Source organism: Gavia stellata, chromosome 9, assembly GCF_030936135.1.
Source record: "Gavia stellata isolate bGavSte3 chromosome 9, bGavSte3.hap2, whole genome shotgun sequence".
Lineage (NCBI taxonomy): Eukaryota > Metazoa > Chordata > Aves > Gaviiformes > Gaviidae > Gavia > Gavia stellata.
In genome coordinates this window covers 41,395,955-41,420,105 of record NC_082602.1, presented here as the reverse complement: position 1 = coordinate 41,420,105, position 24,151 = coordinate 41,395,955, and the positions used below count along the sequence as shown (strand labels likewise).

At 41.2% G+C, this 24,151-nt stretch overlaps 1 protein-coding gene across 1 annotated transcript in view; it reads right to left on the bottom strand.

Annotated features, from left to right (window-relative positions):
• The window catches only part of INPP5A (inositol polyphosphate-5-phosphatase A), a 262,693-nt gene that overhangs the window by 89,848 nt on the left and 148,694 nt on the right, over positions 1-24,151 (bottom strand). Inside the window, exons 6-8 of the mRNA XM_059821118.1 lie at positions 21,242-21,345; positions 10,762-10,814; positions 4,297-4,416 (exon numbers count right to left, since the gene is read on the bottom strand). Of these exons, the coding sequence (XP_059677101.1) occupies positions 4,297-4,416; positions 10,762-10,814; positions 21,242-21,345 (277 nt within the window). The remainder of the gene's footprint in view (positions 1-4,296; positions 4,417-10,761; positions 10,815-21,241; positions 21,346-24,151) is intronic.

Below are 24,151 nucleotides of genomic sequence, written 5' to 3'. Positions count from 1 at the left end.
CTTTTAAAGGACCCTATCCTACAGCTTCTACTCATTCCCTATCTAGGCTGTTAAATTCAGTAGACACTTTTCCCCAGCAAGTGTCTAAAGGACATGACTAATATGCCAATATGATTAATTAATGAGACATATGCACAAGCATTAATTACAGCAGATGTATCAAAGACGAAACTAAAATGTAAACTACATTTCCTTTCTTACTCTCATGTATAGCTTTAACCCTCCAACTGCAGAAAACAGAAAAATGCAAGTATTATGCAAATAGGGCTAATTGTACATGGGAATTATCCAAAATGTGCCTGGAAGAATTTTTTTGCCCCACAAAATATCACGCGGGTGTTCTTATTCCCATTCATAAAGCAAATTCAGTTTTGACTGTATCTGTGTCTGTCTGGAACAACATAAGTGACTTCTGGGAATTTAGTTTGGGTTTACATTAGCATTGACAAAGACTCATTACACACCCCATTTTTCTACATATACACTGTATATGTATTTGTAAACATACAAGCAAATATTTGCTTAACACCAGTGTAATTCCAAGTCTCTTAGTCTTTAAAGAGTCTGTCTAACACCACATTTTCTTCACACTTGCTAAATGGCAAATGCCAAAACCAATCTGGCTCAGCACATACCAGCTAGCTATGTTTAAAAGCATTCTTCTCGCTCCATAATTCATTTTTAACATTATTAAAGCTAAATCCCTTCAGAACACCATTGCAAGATTAAACTGTTCTACTCCCAAACCATGTTATTATGATTATTAATAGATTCCCTCCAGAGAAAACTTTTAGCGGCAACTTTAAATCATTCACTCGACACTTTTTCCTTTGTTTTCCCCCCCAACCCCTCCCCTGCTCAGTAATTTAGAGATGTTGCGCAGCTTCGTGCCTACGCGTTAAAACCTTGTTAAAATAATTTTGGGGAAACCAACTTCCCTGATGATTTTAACAGTGAAACTAATTCATTTGAGCTTTATTTGCAAACTCTTCTTTTTTGTATTTGTACTTCAAACTCCTGTGATAGCTTTTACCTTACATGAAAAGGCTGTACTTAATTCATGTTTATGAAGATGCAGCGTGAACAGAACCCCGCTTTCACTCACTCCCACAGTGACCTAAATCAACTGTGAGAAGGTGTTTCTGTTTCATTCAGTGAAGGTTTAGCTCATTAAACTGTTTTCCTTCTCAGTATTGTTCACTGGGTTTGAACTGCCTTGCTGTTAAATGCTCTTTAGCAGTTTAAAGGCTTTAAAGGAAAAGACTTATCAGTCTCTGTTTTTAACAGCACTAAATCTGCATTATTAGTTCATGCAGATAAGGGGATTTAAAAGCTCAGCTTGAAACCTCTCTCTTCTGTATTTATCTGACACTGCATAGTTCCAGTAGCTCAGCTGGAAATGTAGATCTATGAAGCTTTAAAGAGAGATTAAAGCCAAGAAAAGAAGTACTTTTCCCCCTATAGACGCTCTCACTTTCCCTTTTCCTCCTGTCTGAAGGAGTGATGGCAGACAATGGTCAAAGATGGTTCCCAAAACCCTCTGAATGGGGACACTGTTGGTGGTAGCATTCATTCAAAGTGAGCTTCAGTGTATTGTCCTCCCCAATCAGCAGATCAGAATAGAGTTTGCTGGTGGCTGCCAAAAGGTTAGCAATGCTGATGAAAGGGGTTTCCCATTATTCACTGCTCTTACAGAACTCCCCCTTTGTGCGAGTCAGCCCATCATTTCACTATGGAGGTCCGGATCTGCGGCTGGCTGCTCTCTCAAAATGAACAATTCATCTGAATGCAAGCTCACACTAGTAGTGGGCAACCTAAAATCGAAGGGTTTCTTTTCTGAGGACGGGGGAGTTGGGGCAGTTTTTGGCAGTGTCACATTTTAATGATATACCGTCATGACATCTCTGACCCACAGCTGACACTAATACTACAGTCTTATTACCTTACCCTTGCCAGGGCATCGTGGGAGGTCCAAAGCCAAAATTAGCTAATGAAGCACACTGTATGCTGTAAACAAGCGTGAAATAAATAATGCAAAAGGTTGATACAGGTTTGCTAAAGTTCCCTCACGCAAAGCGTAAGAAAAGGAGCGGGGACCAATGGAGCCAAGAAAAAATGAAATAAAAATAGGCCTTTCCCACACTGCTCTATGTAACAGAACTGAAAAATCTGTGTTTCAAACCGCACTGAGAGTAGATGCTGATCTTACTGTGTCTCTGTCCCCGAAATAAGGCATCTTTTATAAACCACTGCATGCTACCTACCTGCAAACCTGTTTTCTGATGATTTGAACAAGTTTTACAAGTGATACAAGAGAAGACACACTGGATTTTTCCTCTCCATCCTTGTATCACCCCAAAAGTGAAAATAAATGCCTATTTTGGAGAAATTCCTACTTAGCCCTCTGCTGGGGTGCACCGGAAAAGCACTTCCTTACACAGTGGAAAAAGCAGTCTCTTTTGCCAAAATATCTGCCTGTCTTTATTTTTCAACACGTAACTTAATTTGGTTCAGGAGTGCTTTTAACTTCCAGGTTGCTGCCAGAGAGAGTCACGAGAGTAAACGGTTACTTGTTGGTGGGGAATTCCTCACTGCGTTTGCCACACACAGGGAAGGCTGCAAGCAAATGCCAGAAGGAAGAGACACGTGGAACTTGTCCTTCCTCTCGGCCCCCTTGACCACAGTCTAAGTCGTGTTGAGCAACGACCCCCCACGAGTCCCAGGCACCTCCTCTCCTCCCCTCAGCTAGCCGCAACACGCTAGCCCTTGTCATCGATGTGGCACCCACCGCCGGTCTGTGCTGGGTGGTGGGATGGGGCTCAGCACCCACCAGCTGGGCTGGGACTTCCCACACCGCAGCACTCGGTGCCCCACAGCAAGACCAGCCAAGCGACCCCTGCCCAAGCTTTGCGGTGGGGAAGGGCAGCAGCAGTCCTGCGCTCGTCTGGCGTCTCGCTGCAGAGAGCTCTCTGAGCCTGGCACGCGCCGGCACCGCTGATGGAAGCAGCCCCAGCACACTGCGCACCGCCGCGAGCCGCTGGACACCAGGGACTGGGGCAGGAAAACAGCACATAAAGTGCTCTGCTTTTATTTTTCCCAGCCTAAGCAGTTTGTTTTAAGCACATCTCGTGCCACAGATCGCAGTGTATGCCATGGCTGCTTTGAAGAGACACCTTAAAGCTCTATTTCTCAGGCAAACATGAAGTCAAGCAGTACCTCGCAAGAGAAATACCTATTTACTTTGCCAATACACGTATGCCCATGCAGAAGTAATTTTTCCTTACTCAAGAAAAAGTGGTCTTTTTTTCTGACTTTATAACTGCTAATTAGAGCAGCTGTAAATTTTGGGGTATTTTTGGGACTATCCTCTGTATTGTACCACCCATCAGATGAATCAACTCTGTAACACCATTATAAACCATGATGTTATTAATAACAGTGATGACTGCACACAAATGCCATGCTGCTGCTTGAAAAAGATTAGCTGCCTACTGCACTCAGCTAGTATTGAGATTAAAACACCACAGGGTTTAATGTTGAGGGGCTTGGAGCTCGTGACTTACGAGGAGAGGCTGAAAGAGCTGGATTTGTTCAGTTTACAGAAAAGATGGCTATGGGAGGATTTTGTTGCTGGCTTTATCTATTTGGTAGTTACAGGAAAGACAGAGCCAGACTCTTCTCAGCAATGCACACCAAGAGATGAAGGGCGATGGTCACAAACTGCTTTGAGGGAAATTCTGACTGGATATTAGGGAGAAAAAGTTTCACAATGAGGGTAGTCAAACACAGTAATGGGTGGCCCAGAGAAGCTGCACATCACCGTGCGTGGAGCTTTTCAAAGCTCAGCTGGATAAGCCTTGAACAACCTGATCTGATGTTGAAGTCAGCCCTGCTCTGAGCAGAAGGATGAACAAGAGATTCCCAGAGGTCCCTTCCACCCGGAATTATTCTATTATTCTGTAACTGAAAACATACTTGAATGGCAGCTTTATTAGACTCCACACAGACTAAAAAGAAGCTAATCTAACTAACACATTTAAAAAATAAACCTGCTTTCTACTCTACAAGTTCTGGTGACTTCAGAGAGATTCTTCAATACAGTAATTTAGCTTAAAAGAGTAAGTGGCATAAACTGATCTGTAATTGGCACCGTCTAGAAAACTCTGGTAAGAAGTGACCATTTTCAGTTCGCAGAATAAAAATCTCTACATTTCTGAGCGTGCCTTTTGAAACATCTTTTATACGCTGCTTATGAACACAGAAGATTGAAAGAGGCTAGTAAAGGCTAATACATACCTATCAAGTACATAGCCAAGAGCCTTATGCCGTATTCCTGAGTAAACCGATGGGCTTGTTTCCCAAGCAATTAAATTGGAAGCATCATGGAAAAGATGAATGTTTACCAAGTCAAAGGCACTATGACAAAAAAAGAAAAAAAAAAAAAAGATTCAGGATAAAAGAAAAAAACATTTGTTGCATCAGCAAAGCATTCAACATAATAACACTTACTGTATTCTCTCTTATGTTACCTTAATATTTACTCACACAGACTGTGCAAATTAAGCTATCATCATCAGAAAATTGTCAAAGACTATCATCAAGCATATGACAGCTCATCCACAGGTAAGACTGCATCTAGGCTTTTGCTTAAAATATGCATAATATGAAATATGAAAATGAAAAGCTATTTGTCAGTTACAATTCACAGAAATCAAGCAGTACACTCTCACTGAAATATTTTTAAAACAAAATTGAATGTGTAAACAAACAACTTCAAGTTTACAAAGCTGTAGCTAAATACCCTGTAGAACTGTGGCTTTGCAATAAACAAAATGAAAAGCTACTGACAGGAGAATTTTACTGACATTAAAGGCTAAATCATATCACTGCAACTCCTGATCTTAGAATCAAAGAATTATAGAATTATTTAGGTTGGAAAAGACCTTTAAGATCATCAAGTCCAACCGTAAACCCAACCCTGCCAAGTCCACCACTAAACCATGTCCCTGAGCACCTCATCCACACGTCTGTTAAATACCTCCAGGGATGGGAACTCAACCACCTCCCTGGGCAGCCTCTTCCAGTGTCTGACAACCCTTTCGGTGAAGAAGTTTTTCCTAATCTCCAACCTAAACCTCCCCTGGCGCAACCTGAGGCCATTTCCTGTTGTCCTGTCACTTGTCCCTTGGGAGACTGAAAAACCCCAGCGCCCTCAGCCGCTCCTCAGAAGACTTGGATGAGGAGCTAATCTCAGAAAATCAGTAAAATTTGTAAAATTTCACTGCTTTGCTTCCTAACCTGAAAGACAGGAGTATTAACTCATCCTTTGCTACTTCGCAGTGAGGCAGGAGTCAGACAGCGGTCCCTTCCGCTGGCTGTGGGCTGGCTCAGCCAAAGCCCATCGCATTGGCATCTCCTACCTACTACTGGCAGTGCACTCTGGAAGGAAATAACCCCAAGGGGTAAATGCTGTCTTGGCTTTGGGAGCTCTGCCCTCCAGGAGGAACACGCAGGAGATGAGGACTGCTGTTACAGTGCCCTGTGTCTGCCCTGTGGGATGGCTGAAGAATGACAGAAGAGGTTTCTGAAAAGAATCATACTGCTTCTACGGAAAATCTGTCGATTCTTCTGCACCTCGAATGCTGTGTTCAGTTTTGGGCCCCTCACTACAAGAAGGACATGGAGGTGCTGGAGCATGTCCAGAGAAGGGCGATGGAGCTGGTGAGGGGTCTGGAGCACAAGTCTGATGAGGAGCGGCTGAGGGAGCTGGGGGTGTTCAGTCTGGAGAAGAGGAGGCTGAGGGGAGACCTCATCGCTCTCTACAACTACCTGAAAGGGGGTTGCAGAGAGGTGGGTGTTGGTCTCTTCTCCCAAGTGACTAGTGACAGGACTAGAGGAAATGGCCTCAAGTTGCGCCAGGGGAGGTTCAGGCTAGATATTAGGAAAAAGTTCTTTACTGAGAGAGTAGTGAAACATTGGAATAGGCTGCCCAGGGAGGTGGTAGAGTCACCCTCCCTGGAGGTATTCAAGGAGCGTGTGGATGTGGCATTGTGGGATGTAGCTTGATGGACATGGTGCTGTGTGGTGTTGGGTGGGTTGTGGCTTGTTGTTGTTGTTGTGTGGCGTGGGTTTTGTGGTTTTTCTTTTTGTGGTTTTTTTTGGTGGGTTTTTTTTTTTTTTTTTTTCAGGTTGGACTCGATGATCTTACAGGTCTTTTCCAACCGTACTGATTCTGTGATTCTGTGATCCTCAGCCAAGCGCTGCTCTTTCAGGCACTGTATATTTGTGGCTATAGCCCCTTTTGACAGCTCTTATCTTCCTTCAATAGTAGCTGCAGACACATACCGATGATCTTGCGAAGGGCTCCAAAAGCATGCATTCTCCACCTTAGGATAAGGTAAATGCAGAGATGCTACTTGATAAAGCAGTAAAACATGTTCTCATTTCTCTGCTTCACTGATGAACACCATTTGGGCTTAACCCAGAGCCTTCTACAGATTTCAAGCTGCCTCTTCCCAGAAAAATGCACTGAATGTCTTCTCAGTGTCTTCCCTCTCCCTTGGCCTTACTGCTAATGAAAGGTCCATTTAGTGAGTCTTCAGTCCCCTTTGTGATGTGAACCACAGCTCAGCCCCATCACCTGACTGTATTACCTTGCCTAGAATTTCAGATTTAAAAAACACTTTTTCCCTTTATAGGAACCAAGAATTTTGAATTTGAACCAATGGCTAAATCATACTGACTTCACATTACTAGTCCTGTGCACAGACATCTCTTGTATGAGAATTCAGTGTGGAGATAAAAGACAACAGAGAAGGCAAACAAACTTCATGTTCAAAAGGGAGTTTGCAGCCTGCCAGCGAGAATATGGGAACAGACTTTGGCAGGAAGAGGTATCAAGCAGAATCCTCAAGCTGTGCACAGGGAGATTCCCCAGATTGTCACGGAGTCAGGAAACAGGTTTGGACACAGCAAGTAATGGCAGTCAAAACAGCGAATGCACGATAAAGATACACAGGTCACCAAGCAGCCAGCATGAAGGCCTCTTCCAAAGATACCGGTAGCGTTTTTTTGGCTACAGGGAACAGCGTATCTCGGTGAATGAACTCACAGTGATGATAAAGTAGTCCTACTAACCTTCGTATTAAGATATATAATTAGTACATAACTACAAAACATTATCTGGAGATGATGGCTTGCGATGTCCATTCCTGTCTGTCTGAAGGATGAACAAAAAGAATCCCTGTAGGACAGGGAGAGACCTCATGTCACAAACTCACCTCCTGAGTGAGGTTATCAGTAACGCATCTCCATCTGCCTAAAAACTGCTTGTTCTTAAAACTTGCTAATGAAGGACATTCCACCTAGGATTTTCCTGCCCTTAAATTAGAACTTTCCGCATATTACCTGTTTTCCTGCAAATGAAACAGATTTCCTTCTGCCCTTTCTGCAGGGAAGACAGACACCAACCAGTCTCCCAGATGTGGTGAGCCAAATTTTTTCAACTCCTACTCAAATACTCCTATACCATTCTTGACTCTCCTGTTCTATTTCCAGCTTACCTAAAGCACAGCACTCAAAACACGACAGACTACTCTATCAAAGGCCTTGGCAGCACTCAACTAAATAATTACCATACCTTCCCCTCTTCATGTCCTTCACATGATGGACACATGGTATTAACACATCTCAGTAAGATAATAATGAACCATATTCAATTTCTGCTCCCTTGACCCTTTTCTACAGTATGGGTAATGAGTCAGTTATTCCCAATACTGCATTTGTGCTTTTGAATTCTCCTCTCAAAGTGCAATGCTTTGCACTTCCCTGGCTTTAATCTTGCAATCCTACTTTCTCTAAAATATCAAAACAATTTTGATTGCTGATTCTGACCTCTGATATACTTGCAAACATTCCAAGTTGGTGCCATACCTACATTTTATAAATGTATTCTCTATTCCATCTTCCCTACCAAATATAAACTATAGTTGTAAACTGTACTTAAGACTGTAATGCATTCAGGGTACTATCTTGCACTTATTAACACAGTAACAATAAGAACTATTGGAATAGAAATAAATACTACCCCCCCTTATATTAAAAATACTAAAAAAAAAAAGGCAAAGAAAAAGTGCATGTAGTTATGTAGTTGTCTTTCATTTTTTCTTAAAATACAATCTCCAAGTGCCCCAAGACTCCTTAATTCTTCGTTCACACGAAAGATAAGCTAATGAAGAATGATGGATATGAAAAATCTGCATTCACAGAGGAACTCAACTGGGGCAGATCACTGAATCACAGAGGAGGAAACAGAGGACAGTTCTCTGAAATCTTTTAAGGTCACTTTTTTGGGTTTTTGGAAGCCCTCTGTTTTTGGCATGAGGTACATTCTATAATGATGTTTTCATAGGCAGAGAAAATTAATAACTCCCTTCAAGGATTCATAAAGAAGTATTAACAAGTCTCCTGGCTGTATTTTTATTGAACTATTAGCATGTAGAAATGTATAGATCAAAAGTCGTGATTACGAAAACGGCCAGAACTCTGTTCATATGCATATGTGCATAGACTGGGTTTACCCAAACACTTACCATACCATGAACAGACACATTATGCACGTAGACCTAATTCAGTGTATTTTCTAACCCCCTGGATTTTCCGTAATATTTAGCTGTCATTCTCCAGAAATTGTTCACAGTAACTTGCCCCTTCAAGTTCTCATTAGAAACGTTTGAGATGTTGTTGAATCATGTAGATCATAATCGTAGACTGTTCCAGACACAAAACTACCACCACAGCTCACCTCTTTACAGATCAGAATAAGCTGTGAGCCCCCTCACTCTTACCTCCCAATATACCCTTAGGAAACATAAGCATAGTACGTTATCTGATCAGAACATCTAGCTACAGACTGCTCCTTCCAAGAGCTATCCTTTTTTAATATCAACCTGCAAGAAAACATTTCCTTTAAATCTATCTCTGAAGGATAGTTTTTTCTTGGAAAGGCCTAAAAATAAATCCACATTATTTTTTCTGCAAAGAGGAATCTCCAAGAGGATAGGAGAGACAGAACCTGGAAAAGTCTTATGATATAAGAGGAAAGGCCAGATTAGCAATTGGTGCTAAATACCCACTTCTGCAGGTCTCTACTGCTGGAATCACAGGCCATGTCATATGGATCTGAAAAAATTAACAAGAACCTACATTATCCCATAGCTGCCTGCCTGATTTCTGGGTCAAAAGCCTGTGAAAGGAGAAAACCTGCTGCTTTTTCATTTTTCACATTTTGCTTAATCTGATAAACATGCTTATGCAAACAAGCAAGAACACTGTTCAGCACTCAAAAGTCAGCCTGTGCGAACTATCATCAAACTTTAAAATCAAACTTACAATTTTAAGATGTGAAACGACCGCAGGAGGAAGGGAGAAATGTTGAACGTTCACATGCATTTAGGCGACTATAATGTAAATAAGCAGTAAAGACCAAAACTATCACTAAATGGTAAAAAAGTATGGTCAGATTTCCAGGTAGGACTAGAGAAATCGGAACCATCTGCGGGTTCATTGAGCTCTCCTTGTGTTAAGACAAGGAAAATTTTCAAGCTCTCTCAGGTATAGTGCTTTGCACAATCAGCTGCGCCGCCCAACATACACTACTATTATTACTATTATTGTTGTTAACGATAGCACTTTCAAACACAGATAGTAAATAGCTTCAGTTATGAGATATGCCTCTTGTCAACAATAGTTGGCACTGCTTCTTGCAAAGACAGTGATCTAGCATATGACATCATAATGATGTTCAACTTAATTTTCATATAGTTGTCCGCTCCCCTCAGGCCCCATCTCTTCAGGCTGTTGCATGATTCCAAGAGAAAAAAAAAAATATTTCTTCTGCAGATCTTCACAGCACATCTTATGAGGAACTCTCTCTGCTTTGAAGACAGCCAAGTTACATTGAACTTCCTAAGTCTTGCTCGGTGGGATGTTTCCTCAGCCGTCTACGAGCGCACAGATGAGAGGTGTGCTGCCTGCTCTCTGCTGCCCCTCCACCAAACCCTACCAGGGAGTGCTGCGCTGCCAGGTGCTTTATTCTGCTCTAGGATGAAAATAAGCAGCCTCACAGAGAACAGGACCATGCCTTGAGTTTAAAACGGGAATCCTGACCTGAATATGACAAATTAAAAGCTCTGTTCCAGTAAAAAGTAATATAGTAGGAACTGGTTCTAAAAAGCTGCGTTCCTTCCCTGACTTCAGTGGAAACCGGGCTGGGCTTAAAGGGCTGGCTTGAAGAGTTCATAGAGAACCATCTCCTTCCTCAGAAATCCCAAAGGTGAGGGCTGCATACACCCAGGCACGGGTATCTGACCCAGGTGAGACGCTGTAGAGCCTTGGCTCTATCAGGCGTGACGGGGAGCAGTAGTGGGGGGACGCCTTTAGCTCCACATTGTGACTCCTGTGGCCTTGGTCACAGACACCAAGCTTTTTTGATCATGCCTGACTGAGAGGTTGCTTATGACCTGAATTATCCCATGCTAATTGCACATACATGTGAATATTAACATCACATTTTGTTATGCATCATTACAACTTACCGAGCACTATGTGTTCAATAAATAATAAAGCAAAGCAACTGTTTTGGAACCAATCTGCTCTATGAATAGACCAATCTATACACATGAATATCTTTTTTCAAATAGTTGTTAACAAAAACATACATAATATACACGTAATCAGAAATAACTTAAAGATGCAACTTACCAATCAGTAATACACCATCTTGTTCGAATGAAACCTTTTCTGGACCACTTGCACTGAAAAATAAGGAAATAAGCATCAGTCACCTTAAGTAACACACTACCGTGAAACGTACTTACTCAGAGAACAAAATAAAACAAAGTTCATCCATATGCTGTAACTAATAAGCACTACACACCAACTGAGGTACCTTGAAAACATACATTGTGTCTCTTATAAATCCTGGAATTATTTATATTTTCGGTCCTGCAGCAGTTACAAACTTACGTGTAAAATTAATACAAGCCCTGGTAGTTGTTTATAGATGTAAGACAAACAATTAGGAAAGCTTTACAACTGTATTTATGCTTAGCCTAAACCAGCAAATTCTTACTGCCTATGCACAAATGTCTTGGCTTCTTTGTAAATTTACCTGAACTGTAAAATGTCATCAGAGATTTACATCAAATTAAAATGAATGAGATCTGCTAGAAAGCTATTTCTCCTGCTGAACCAACCCACCCAATATTTCTACAAAAGTTAAGGGGAATTTAAATAATGGTAAAACACTACATTTATCAAAACTGCAACGTCCGCGAGAAAGCCACAAATCAGCTCATGCCAACACATGGCACTTCTGATACAGCAAAAGGATTTTTTCAGCACCACTCCTAAGCCACTGCCATAAATTACAACCTCCCACAAAAAGACATGATTCTGCATCCTATTTATTCACTGTTAACAATGAATGTGGGGCTAGGCTAATGTTCTCAGGTAATGAATATTGCACCAGACAGGCCTAAATAATGATGCCAATGATTTTGTAGCAAAAGACTGCAACTCTTTATTACGAATAAAGTGCCAGCCGTAGCAGAGCATCCCCCCCGTTCAGGGGTATCGCTCTCCTAAGGCACCGCCTTCAGAAGAGATTTGCCAGATGTATTTACCCACCTCGCTGTGAACAGACAGTCCTCATGAAATTTTAAAGTCCCAAATACTGCTGAGATAGTCAAGTGCCTCGCAAAATCTAAATGGGCTGTTTTCTAATTGCCCTTCAGATAAGAGTTACCGATCTCCCACCTCCTCCCCTCTTCAGGCACAAACACGGTAACCACGGCCAAGACCAACCAGACGTAACACCACCCCTTCACTAGGGCCCCTTTCCCCTTGGGGTTCTCCTTGCATTCAAAATATGCTTATGAAGATTTTAAAGTGTTTATTTTACTGACTAAATAATAGCTTATTCTTGAAAGCTTGAATGTGAAAACTATTTACTGATATGCAGTTGTTCTCTTCTATCCAAACCCAGGAAAATGTCTGAAGTTACTTGTAAATGACAGCTTATTTCACTAATTGCACCCAACTTCAGAGCTTGTAATTTTGTGGAAAAAGTGTTACCTACATGCTACAAAACTTAGAGGTAAAAAATTGTCTACAAAATTGATGCACAGTTATGCACTCCAGATTTTAGGAAACCTGTTTTTAGTATTTCTTACTTCAGGTGGCAATTTCAGAATCACCTGTCTGCAGGCTTGTGGTACCTTCCTACACAGACCGCTAGAGCCAGGTTTTACTGCGAGAGCCCCAGGCAAAAGTGCAGCGTGGCTGCTTACCTGAGGACCCAGCTGTGCTGGCCCTGCCGAAGAAGGGTTGGAGGCTTTTCCTGCACAGATTTTATCAGCTTTGCGTTGTTACAGCAGTGGGCAGCACAAGGGAGCAGTCCTCTCAAGACCGCCGAGTCCAAGAACAGTGACTAATAACAAAGTCCTTTATGCAGCGAATCAAAGTTTGTATTTTGATACTGTGGACACACAAGGAACAGCTTTCTTCTGTTCCTGACTTACATCTCTACTTACAGTTGGCTTTCGGAAGCTCACAGGACATATATTAAGAAGGAATAAAATAAATTAACAAAATAAATGTTGAGTCAAATGTAAAGATTTCCTACAGACAAAAGGAGAAAAACCTCCTAAACCCAGAAGGATTATATAGAATAAATGGACTTCTTTTCCAAGCATAAGTGAAGTTTACACCACCACCTGCCTGCAGATCTGTCTGGTGACTCCTGGCAGCTGATTGCATCAATTTTCTAACTACAGGCAGGGAGAATAAGTGTTTTTGAGATATTTAGTAATTAACATCAGTTGTTTGTTGATGCTTATAGGTGCTTAAATCTTTTAAGAATTTGGGCTTTTGAAAGCAAGTAAATTTGCTTAGGTCTAACAAGGCTGTATTCAGGGAGGAAATCCTAACAGTTCACTGCTCTGAAGTCCAGCTGATGGATACGTTCAGAGGGGAACTCATTTCTCTGAATCCTTATTACTTTTGTCTTAGGAGCGCTCGTCTTTTGATCTTTCTTAAACTGCAGCTCTACTGAGAAAAACTCTGTGGTGACTGTGAATAAATATCTATCTTACTGTAAAAATAATTTTTTCAACACTGAAAAATAACCTCTTCTGTAGATCCAGCAGTCACTCTGGTCAGTCAGGGAATGGCTGGCTGGAGGGCTAACACACCAAATCTTCCTAATAGTCCGGCTTTCATGGCTGAACTACGAATCCCATAATCCAATAAGATCTCTTCTATTCACAGTTTCTGTGATGATCATGACAGCACAATTACAAGTTGAGATTTGGGAAAATGTCAACATTTATTCAAAAGCAAAACAACGGAAAAAGTTAAATGCTAAAAGCATTCAAAATTGGCTTAAATCTAATCTCAATCAAAAAAGGGGAGCTCTGTCATTTCATTCTTAAAAATAACTATATTGAACTTTTAATTACTGAAGAACAATACATAGAACTTAAAAACAAATGGTCCAAGCCTACGATGTGGCCCAAGATAATGACTTCAATCAAGCTGTCATTTTTAATTTGCTATTTTCTCCTTTGGCAACATGATAGGTACTTCAGAAGATGTAACATTAAAACAGGCCAACTAGATCATGTTGCTTAGAGCCATATCCAGTTGGGTTTTGAGCATCTGCAAGGACAGCGATTCTACAACCTATCCGGGCCCCTCTTCTGTCGTTTACCCTCATGGTGAAATCTTTTCTCAGATTTAGTCAGATTTTCCTTTGCTGCAGCTGCTGACCGCTGGCCCTTGTCCTGCTGCCGCACACCACCCAGAGGCACCCAGCCCCATCCCTCAAGAGCACCAGCTGGCCACTGCAGCCAGCAGCGCGGTCCCCCACCACCTCCCTCTCCGGGCGACACAGAGGGGCGCTCTGGCTTCTCCCACATCCCGCGCTACAGCCCCAGAGGAGCCCCTGCTACGCTTCCTCCAGTTTGCCCACGTCTGTCTGGTACAGGCATTCCCAAACAAGACACTGGAGATGTGACCTGGCCTTGGAGTGCCAAATAGGTGGAGGAGTCCCTTCCTGGGACCTAACACATCTTGGAATGCTGCTGGCCTTCTTTGCTGCCAAAGCACAGTGCTGGCTCACGTTCCACTTGCTGTCCAACAAGATCCGTATCCTTTTCTCCTTTCTGGATAGTCATCTCCAGCCTGTACCGCTTTAGGAGGTTATCCCATCCCAGGGACAAGGCTCAGCATTAACCATTGCTGAACTCCATGAGGTTCCCGTCAGACCATTTCTTCAGCCTGTGGAAGTCCCTCTGAACAGCAGCCCTGCCCTCCAGCATACCGACTGCTCCCCCAACCTGACATCATCTGCGAAGTTGAGCGTGTGCTCCATCCTATTGTCCATGCTGTTAACAAAGGTGTTGAACAGTACAGATCCCAGCATCAACTCCTGAGGAACACCACCAGCAACCAGCTGCCGGCTGGACTTTGTTCACCACCCTGTGAGGCTGGTGCTTGGCCAACTTTCAAGCCATCTTATACTCCACCTACCCAGTGCACGTCACCAATTGGGCTTCAAGGACAGTGTGAGCGACTGCATCGAAGGCCTTGCTAGGGTCAATGCATACAACATCCACAGCACTCCCCTCGTCCGTGCAACTGGTCATCCAGGAAGATTTGCTCCATCACCTCTCCGTGACTGAGAAGAGGCCACCTGGGACCCTTCTTGGCTGTGACATTTGTGTTTTCCCAGCCCTCAGGAACCTCTCCCTTTTACGACTGCAGTGAGAAGCCTCACAATGACATCAGCCAGATGCCTTTCTCCCTTGGATGTGCCCTGCCTGCTGCCACAGGCTCATGCACATACAATTAGCTTAAGGTTTTGTGCCACCAAAGTGTATGAGACCAAGGGTCCTGTTGTCAACCGTCATCCACCTCTCCAGCAGGCCATCCCGCAGGACTTTGATTCTGTCACTGACGACCTCACCAACACAAGCAGTACCAGTACAAAGCATGCCCAGCCCTTGGCACTGCTGCCTTATCCTGTTTCATACAAGCCCACGCTGACACCAGCCAATTAGAAGGTATTTGCAACACAATTTACATGTCATGACATGGTAAAATATAGAATTTCTTATAGTAGCTTGGCATTTCCTCACACATACACCGCAAATACTGGTTTTAAGGGCAGTAGTATGTATTAGAGGCTATTTTGCCAAAAATTTACTTTAGTAAGTGTAACTGAAATTCTGACACCTCTCTATTAGAAGTCCTTAAAAAATTTTTTTAAAAAATCACAATTTGAAAACTTGTAGTTACATTCTGCCAGCCTTTTCTTTGTGAATAGAGTCTCTCAGGAGATCATGCTGACCTTTTAAAACCCCCGAGAAACACCACCTACATAAATAACCTCTGCTACATCGGGTAAAAGGACCTCCAGACAACATTAACATGAAGAGAGAGGTTATAGAGGGCTAATGTCAAAAAGCACTGTGAGCAATAAGTAATGCACACAAACCATGATTGATAATGACTAGCACAGAGCCTTAATTCATCTTTTCTCCATCATTTTACTGAGAGGGACCATATCAAATTAAATAGTGACCCAGCAAGGGTTTATTCAACCATACAAAGCAGGGGCATGAAGGAAAGACATATTAAAGTGGCAATGACTGCAGTGTAATTGCAGCTTCTTAAAGGAACACCACAGTTCAGAGGAAGACGGGAAATCTTGTACATGAGCAGCGAAATACTGAGCAACAAGAACAACTGAGGCACCAAGCGATGTTCAGCATTAACAGGCCCACATCACTGCGGTGAGAACAACTCCTCCTCAAAGCCTCACACAGGAACCTGCGTTTCACGTGCTCACAATATGCTCGGTGCTTAACTAGTGAGGAAAAGGAGTGTGTATTATGACAGCTTGCCATAAACCCCATGCAGAATGTAGTTCCTGCCCCAATATTACTTCCTTTCTTTCCTTAGATCAGTTTACAGAACTAAAGAATTTATGCTCTTGTGTTTTTAGGAGTTTGTATACAACCTGTTCAAAGCACCTTTCTGATTTCCCTGTATTTCAGAATAATACGCTGTATATGGAAAACTCAAGCCCAATTCAGTATCAAGCATTGTAACAGCACTCTCAGTCATTTTTTTACTGCTAAAGATTTTTAGAAGTCATTACCTAAATTTAAAAGTCTGCAAATGAAAATATCTATGGCACTCATCAAAAAAATGTGTAGTGAGAGCTTAAGGATATGAAGTCAAGCTATCTAATGACAAAGTCTATTATGTAGTGTAATAATTTAACTGATAATTTCCTTTTTCAAATAATGCTTTCGTTACCCTATATCTACCAGAAAATACAGTATAAAGAATTTAGTAAGAATATATCTATTGGAAGACCACACTTAAGTATCTGTGCATGATGTAAGCAAATATAAGAAATATGTGATAAAACCTACACTTGCTCCACTTATTTTTACATACAAAACCACGGGACATGCAAGTCATTATTGCTGTCAGCTTCTTCCTACACACATCACCAGTGAAGTAGCCAACCAGCAGCAATATGTAATTTCTTCACTAAAAGTTATTTTAGAAGACAGAAATACAATAACGATGCAACTTTTGAAAGCAAGATCGAGTTAAGTATTTATTTGTAAGGAAGTTGTAAGTTACCACGTCAAGTTGGCAGAAGGCCTGTGGAAGCAATAGGTATGAGTATAGGCGTGGTGGGGCAGAGGTTTCAGGGTCCCTTTTTCATCTGTGAGACAACCTCGAAGGACCAAGTGGATGAAGGGGAATGCAGCTGCAGGGATGTGAGGTCAGAGGGGCCTGACCCTGCCAGCCGCTGAAGTGTGATGCTTCAGTCTAGGTCACTGCCAAAACCAGCTGAAAATAATGGTACGTGTTTGAAAGCACAACACGGACTACCAGCCTGTTCTCACACTTCATATCCACTGTCAGAGATACAATATTTCTTCTATTTTACAAGGCACCTTCTTTTTTCCTCCTATATTTCACTAAACTCTCCAAAGAACATATAAGTCTATATGATTCCTTTCTTTGGAACAGCAGAATTTAGGGTTGATAGGAGTATAAAAAATGGACCTAAATTTTAGATGCCAATCCAAAACATGATAGTAATTCTGTAGCTCATTTCACTTTTTCTGAGAACGCAAAGAGTCATTATAAAACTTATTTTATAAAATAGTCATTAAAGGTAGATAACGACAATAACAGAATTTATACTATTAAGGTAATAGCAGCACGGTGATAACATGACACAGAACTGCCAACAGCAAGGTTACATGACTTCTCCCAAAGTGACAAAATCAGAACCCCAATCTCGCAGCGTGTTTGCTGCTATGGTCAGGATAAGCCTAACTCAGCATTTGACCACGTTCTCTTCCAATTAAGATTTTCTTCAGGACTTGTCTATACAGCCAGATTATATTATTGTTGGAGCATATGACTTAAAATAGTTACAAAAGCAACAGTGGTGGACAGAAACATGATGGTTTGGGCCTTTTACTTGGCCAGAGTTAAAGCCCGCACAGGAGATTGGGGAGGTACTTCAGCTCATGCTGGAGAATGTTACCCAGCCTAGGCTGAACAAAGCAAGGACACCTATGCCTCTATATCATAAAATGGCACTTGTTTTATTCTGCAACTTATATATTCCCTCACCCCAACCTGTAAATTACCTTTAGATACTCATAACTTCAACACACTTCCTTAATTCCTTTAACTTCAATAAATAATTTGCTTATTAATAATTTGTCTATTTAACATTAAGAATGCAAAAGTTAGTAGGCTTTGGTCCTAACACGGCCCAGTAGTTGAACCAGCGTTTAACATCTTAAACATAAAAATGTCATCCTTCACCTTAGATATATACTGCAGCTGAACAACATGCCTTACATATTTTGGATCATTGATGTACTTTACTATTTCCAAATACAGTATTTGGAAAGAAGAAGCTTTTGGAAACAGAATTTAAAGAACTATAGCTCGGGAAGGAGGAAAGAGAAAATTGTTTCTTATTGAAGATTTCAAAGCGACAGTCTTTGTTTTGATTTTTTATAGTCACCAGCTGATCCACCATCTGTAAGCCAGCACAAAAACAGGTAGAGATGATATAGATCATCTCTACACTCTCAGAGAGGCATCTACATTTTAAAATAGGGAAAAAAAAATCCTACTTCATGTCCCAGAAAGGGGATACCATATCTTTCACCCTACAGTATTAAGTCTCTTCTCAGATCCTCCGTTAATAGGATTCCTTTAGCCAGCAGATGGATTGTGAATACAGGCAGTTTCATCTACTAAAAGACAACATAAATCATCATTGAGAAAGGAGAGACCGCAGTAAGGTTATCACCATACAGCCTTCTCCATGAAAGGTTTGCATTAAAGCATTAGTGAAATTAATTCATCTTTCATAAGAGCTTTGAGCAGTATCTGTGATCTATGATAACAACCAATTTCTCACTATGGGGAAAAAAAAATTACTCAGGCCTGATAGACTACACAAATCTGCTTTTTTTTAAATGGCCTAACATTATCTGGAGTGTTGCTCCCAGAGGCATCATTTGAGTCTTATGCCTAGCCAAGAGGACCCATAAATCAAGACAGAAAGTTTTGTTAGTTTTATATGCAGTGGGCTGTAATTATTTTGAATTGCATTATGCCTCAATCATTGTAATTACTTTTAGATCATCCTTAAGCAGCAGTAATAAAGAGAAAAAGAAATCAGTCTTAAACCATTTCTCACACAAAACATTGTAAATGTGATATGAGAAGTCTGGCTAAAACACACAAGAGCATGTAAATGTAATGTTTGGACAGATATGCTGCTCGTGCATTCTGCTCTGTCAACACAAATTTTCAAAATACACATTATTTTGTGGTCTTTTAATTAGCATCATTATTACCAACACTTGTCTAGGAAGAAAATAGGTGATAACAAGATTAATGTTAGCTTTAAAAATAGAAACATGTATATGAGAATGAAAACTATGTCACTGTAGGTTTTTTGATGTTGCTGTATTTATGTGTGCTTGAGAGACTCTTTGGTCTTCAGTCCAAAATGAAAAACAGTGTAGAGTAAAAATCATCACAATTCTTTTCTAATTTTTCAAGCCACATGAAACATATGCAGGCTTGGCCTACGCTAGGTTGCACGCCAAGCGAGCATGGCAAATCACAGAACTGTAAATATCAATGCTGCTGTTAGCTGCATTACTGTAGTCTTGGAGGGCCCGTATCACTTTCCTCTCCACTGTGCGAAGCTCTGGAATAAAATGGGTAAATCCCCCAGCCTGTTCTATGAGTCTTGCTGCAACACTATTACAAGGAATTGTGCTGTGTGGGGATTTTCTCTTTTCCTACTTATTCCTCCTGCAGGTAAACAGTATCTCTGACAACACCAGAACATGGTGCTTTCTCCTTAGAGAAGTCATTTAAGGTAACGTAACAAATGGGAACAGTATGAAGGCGTCAGATCCTCGAAAGGCATTTAGCTGCTTCTTGGGTTCCGGACCCAATAGTCCTGTACCTAAAGAAGCGCTGCAGGGCGTATTGAATATAGAAGCTACTGCTCCAAATACAAACGTCGCAACAACTGATCCCTGAGCACCCACAAGAAATTAACACAATCACCTAGTCCACAAAACAGTGTGGCAAAGCCACTAGACTCAACCATTTCTCCAGGAGACTGTGAAGAATTGTTCGTGTAAGAGCTGGTAATAAACGATGCTGAACAAGTTACAAATTTGCCAGTCTCACGATGAAACAACAGCAGTGAAATAACGATGGAAATAATTCTTCCTGGGTATCAATGAACAATCCATAACTTGGCCTGTTGCTGTTAAGCGTGATAACAGTGCTCGCACGCTGCTGTTCTGTGCTCTCAGTATTACAATCAAATCATTCAACAGCACTGTTCGTTTCCTACTTAGGTTGTCAATCACCCATACTGCTACAGTTTATTGCTGATGGAGGAGAAAAATAAATATCCGAGTAACTGCTTGAAGTTCCTTCAAAATGATATAACACTTAACTTCAAAGAAGTATTTAAGATGTTTATTCACAGGAGGTAAAAGCTAGTAAAATTATGTCAAAGGCAGTTTCCCTTCCAGCACATAGAATAGAAAAATAAGTAATTTAGTATCAAAGTGAAGAAAAAGAACAACCTACATCCCATCAACCCTGTAATTATTTATGCAATGCTCTTCCAAGCACACGTGCACTATGTAAATATCTCTAAGTGTGTATATTTACAAATTCTAAATTAATTTTTAAAGTTTATTTAGTTCTCCCTTAACATTAAAGTAGTAACATGCCTGTTGACCCACAAACGTTATAGGAATTCAACAAATTTATTCACTTGGCTTGTAGTAAACACTAACCATTAAACACCAACCATTAAACACCCATGTTCTAGATGTTCTTAAGAAATTAAAAATGAGCAAATTAAAGTAAACATCAAAGAAGACAACTGCAGGCAAAGACTGCACTTGCATGTGCAATTGTGCTTGCAGGTGCAGCGGAAGAAAACCCTCAGCTGTGCTTGTGCTTCTGGGTTTGACAAGACCTTCACCTTCACCTTCAAACATGCAGCACTCCCCCGTTCTTAAGAGAACAACAAAAACAAGGGAGTACGAGGGCAGCGTCAGAGGAAAACATCAAAATGTTTCCAAGTTACGTGTATTCTGGCACCAATAAGAAGCCACCTGTCCCTCCATACTTGCAGTGACTGCAGCAGTACCTAGCTGTAGTGAACAGAAACCAGTATCGCTGCCACCATGATTACAGAGCTGCTGCCGTGGAATACAAATGGAATCCATTCAAAGTCTCATCTCACCCTGCCAAGGCGTAAGTCTCCCTGAAACAGACTGGCAATTGGCACTCTGTGCTATTTATTTGGTTTTAAATGCATAAACAAGTCTTTTCATCACTGTATCCATCCTTCACAAGGATTTCCTAATATGCAAAGAACTCCAGTTGAATTTGGTAAATCCATGCAATGACTTAAAACATATACTACAGGTGACAAGACACCAACAAACAAACAAATAAAAAAACAAGACTCGATTCTGACCTTATTTACATTACTGAGAGTAGCTACTCGAGTAATCAGAGAAAATCAGAATCAAACCTAATATCTGAGAATGCTCCACAAGATTGTACATACCTCAGGGAAATAATCCTGTGGAAACTTCTCTTTTTCCAGCATGGGCGTGCTTTCTAAAGTGTCTGAGTAGATTTCTTTCCCAGTAACCTTTTTATATTTCTTAGCTAGGAAGAGATATAAAACAAAATTAACATACATATCTTTAACATGATAAGCAACTCACAGCACTCATTGGCAAAGCAGTAGCATCTGCAAAATAGGTGGTAGGGTCTTAGCAAAAATGTGCACGCACTGAGCTGTTTTGGGGGAAAAACCAGAGACCTCTACATCAGACATCTTTAAGCTATACGGTTATGGGTACTGTTATTTTTACTATGCAGAGCACTGTAAAGTGTTGGAGCTCTAATTATGAACCAGATCTCTGTACAGCCTTGCACTCAAACTTTCTGTCATGGTTCTTCCAGAAGATGTCTGTTTGTGTCCTCAGCCAGCATCAGGCAATCTACGCTGGATAATTAACAGGAAAATTAATTAATACAAAATGCATCAAGGTGAAAAATGTTACCTACAAATAGTGATTATCTCTGTGTTTTATCTAGCAACTCTTTTTTTCAGATTTCAAGTCTACCTACCTAAGCATCAACTAATGCACATCTGTAACACGTTACTAATCACATCTTTTACCCATCAAACAAGTACATAATCATTCGTTTAGACCATCTCAGCTTTTTGCCTTTTGCTTTAAATCAACAATATTGACAACCATCATCAACTTAGTGTTTGGCCACACTTAAACTGTCTGCTGGGCTAGCTGTGTCAGTGGGGGGACTGATTTTTGTCACTCTAGAACTGACCCAGTAATGCTGGTGGAACTCCTAATGAAAGAGGAGTTGACCACAAGTTGAGCAGCCCATTCCTCTTGTGGAACTGATCTGAGGTAGACTTGTTTTTAATTAACAATTGTCTCTGCAAAGAAAGGTGACATTCTCAGGTCATCCACTGAAGTCATTCAAATACTACAATGCCCTGAGACAAAACATGAAATGTGAAAAAAAGTTCTTGTGTGAACAGACTGAATGTTTTCCTTCAGGGACGTGAGAGTCGCAGAGAATATGCTGCACCAAAGCCAAGCAGTTTACTGAGTGGTCTAGAACAGGAAAATTAGAAATTTCTCTCAGTTATGTCTTAAAACAGAAATGGGGACAATCAATGAAATTCAGAAACAGCAGTGCAAAACCTGACAAAAAGAGGAACCTCATTTTCTGCTTAAGGCATCATTTTGCTGGGCAACTTACTGTCCCAGACCATCAGGCTTGAGCAAGAACCTGAAAAAGACTGGATATTCCTAACTATTTAAATACCTAGAACTACAACAGAAATCACACATGCACGAATGGAGCCTTAGAGAGGACAGTCGATGAGCTTCAAGGCCTAACCTAAACAGCCTCCTGAGGTGCAACTGCCTCTTGGCCGCCCATCAGAGGATGTCCTCCGGGTCTCTGCCACGTTTAGCAACAGTTACTGGACCAGGCAGAACAGTGGTCTGATGCAGTACAGCCATCCCTGCATGCATGGGTGGAAACAATTTTCAACTCTGCCAACATCCCCACTGCCTGCATGCCAGCCTCCATCAGTCAGGAAGGCCAGTAACGTCAACTGCCAAGTTTCGGCTGGGTGTTCCTTCATCAGTCAAGGGACTGAAAAAGATTAAAAAAATAGTAAAATCAGATCTCAGGACAAAAAGCATTCTTTTTTTCCTTCTTTCCTCATGAAATGTTCTGTGCTTATACACGCAGCTCAGTCAACTCTGAATTATTTGTTTAGTCACTTAGAGTAAAAAAAGGTCTTATTTTTCAATGGCCTTCACTGATACCAGGCCTTCTGCATCAGTTCTCCCGACCAGATTATTTCAAACCAAGAAAGTAAAAATCTTGCTCTGGGGATATGCAGAAGATGAACTGGACTCACTCCGTTCAAACCCCCTATCAGCTGCTCTGTGACCCTGTAGCCACCCACCTCTTTCAGGTTATCCATTTCTGGCTATCAGCACATGAGTTTGACATGCGAATTTAAAGCTGGAATGGGTGCTGTGTTTATAGAAGAGACTTACTAGTAAAGCACTTCACTTTCCAAAGTCTTTAATGAACGGTTACATCACAGATAGAAATAGCACACACTTTTCAGCATAAACAATCAATCTATGGATCTATACAGCCCATGAACAAGAGGTTCTGCTTCTTGATCCACTTCATACTCGGTCTCTCTCCTGATAAGGGCAACGTATTGGCATCTTTAAAGACGAGAACCTGACTTAATTTACCAAACTCTTCCAACACAGGAATTCTGGCAGCTATCTTACAGCTACCATTAAGCTGGAACTACCCAACTGGACTGAGTTTTGACTAGGAATACATAAGAGAAAAACTCCAAAACAACTCTTATCAAGAGCCCTGAACTGTCTGGTTCTACTGGAGATCTCGTGAAAATACCAAGCAATACACGAACTTGTCACTTTAAGTTGTCTAGATAAAGTATTTTACATAATCTCAGGAAGCATTTACTGTAATGTAGCAATATATCTTCAGGGAAAAAAAAAAGTATCATTCTTTATGTGCCAATCACTTTGAGATCTGGCTCCCACAGGAAGACTAAACAAATATCCTGATAAACTAATGTGGCATCATTTTAAGTAGATCATGGATGAATGTGCCTCTTTCAGTAAGTTTAACAGTGTCAGCAAAAAGATCCCGATGTCATTCAGGATACAGAAAACATTTGGCAGAACTGTAAGGACTGAAGGCTTCTGCTGTGAGACCCTAAATAAAAGGTAGCACTTGGCAGAAAGGAGGCACTTTACCATCAACTTACGTTAACATCAATGCTAAATATGAACCAGCGATTCATTTATATGACTGCTGAGAAGCAAAGGCAGGAGGAAAGAAGCATGCCTTCTCACATATCTCCAAGTAA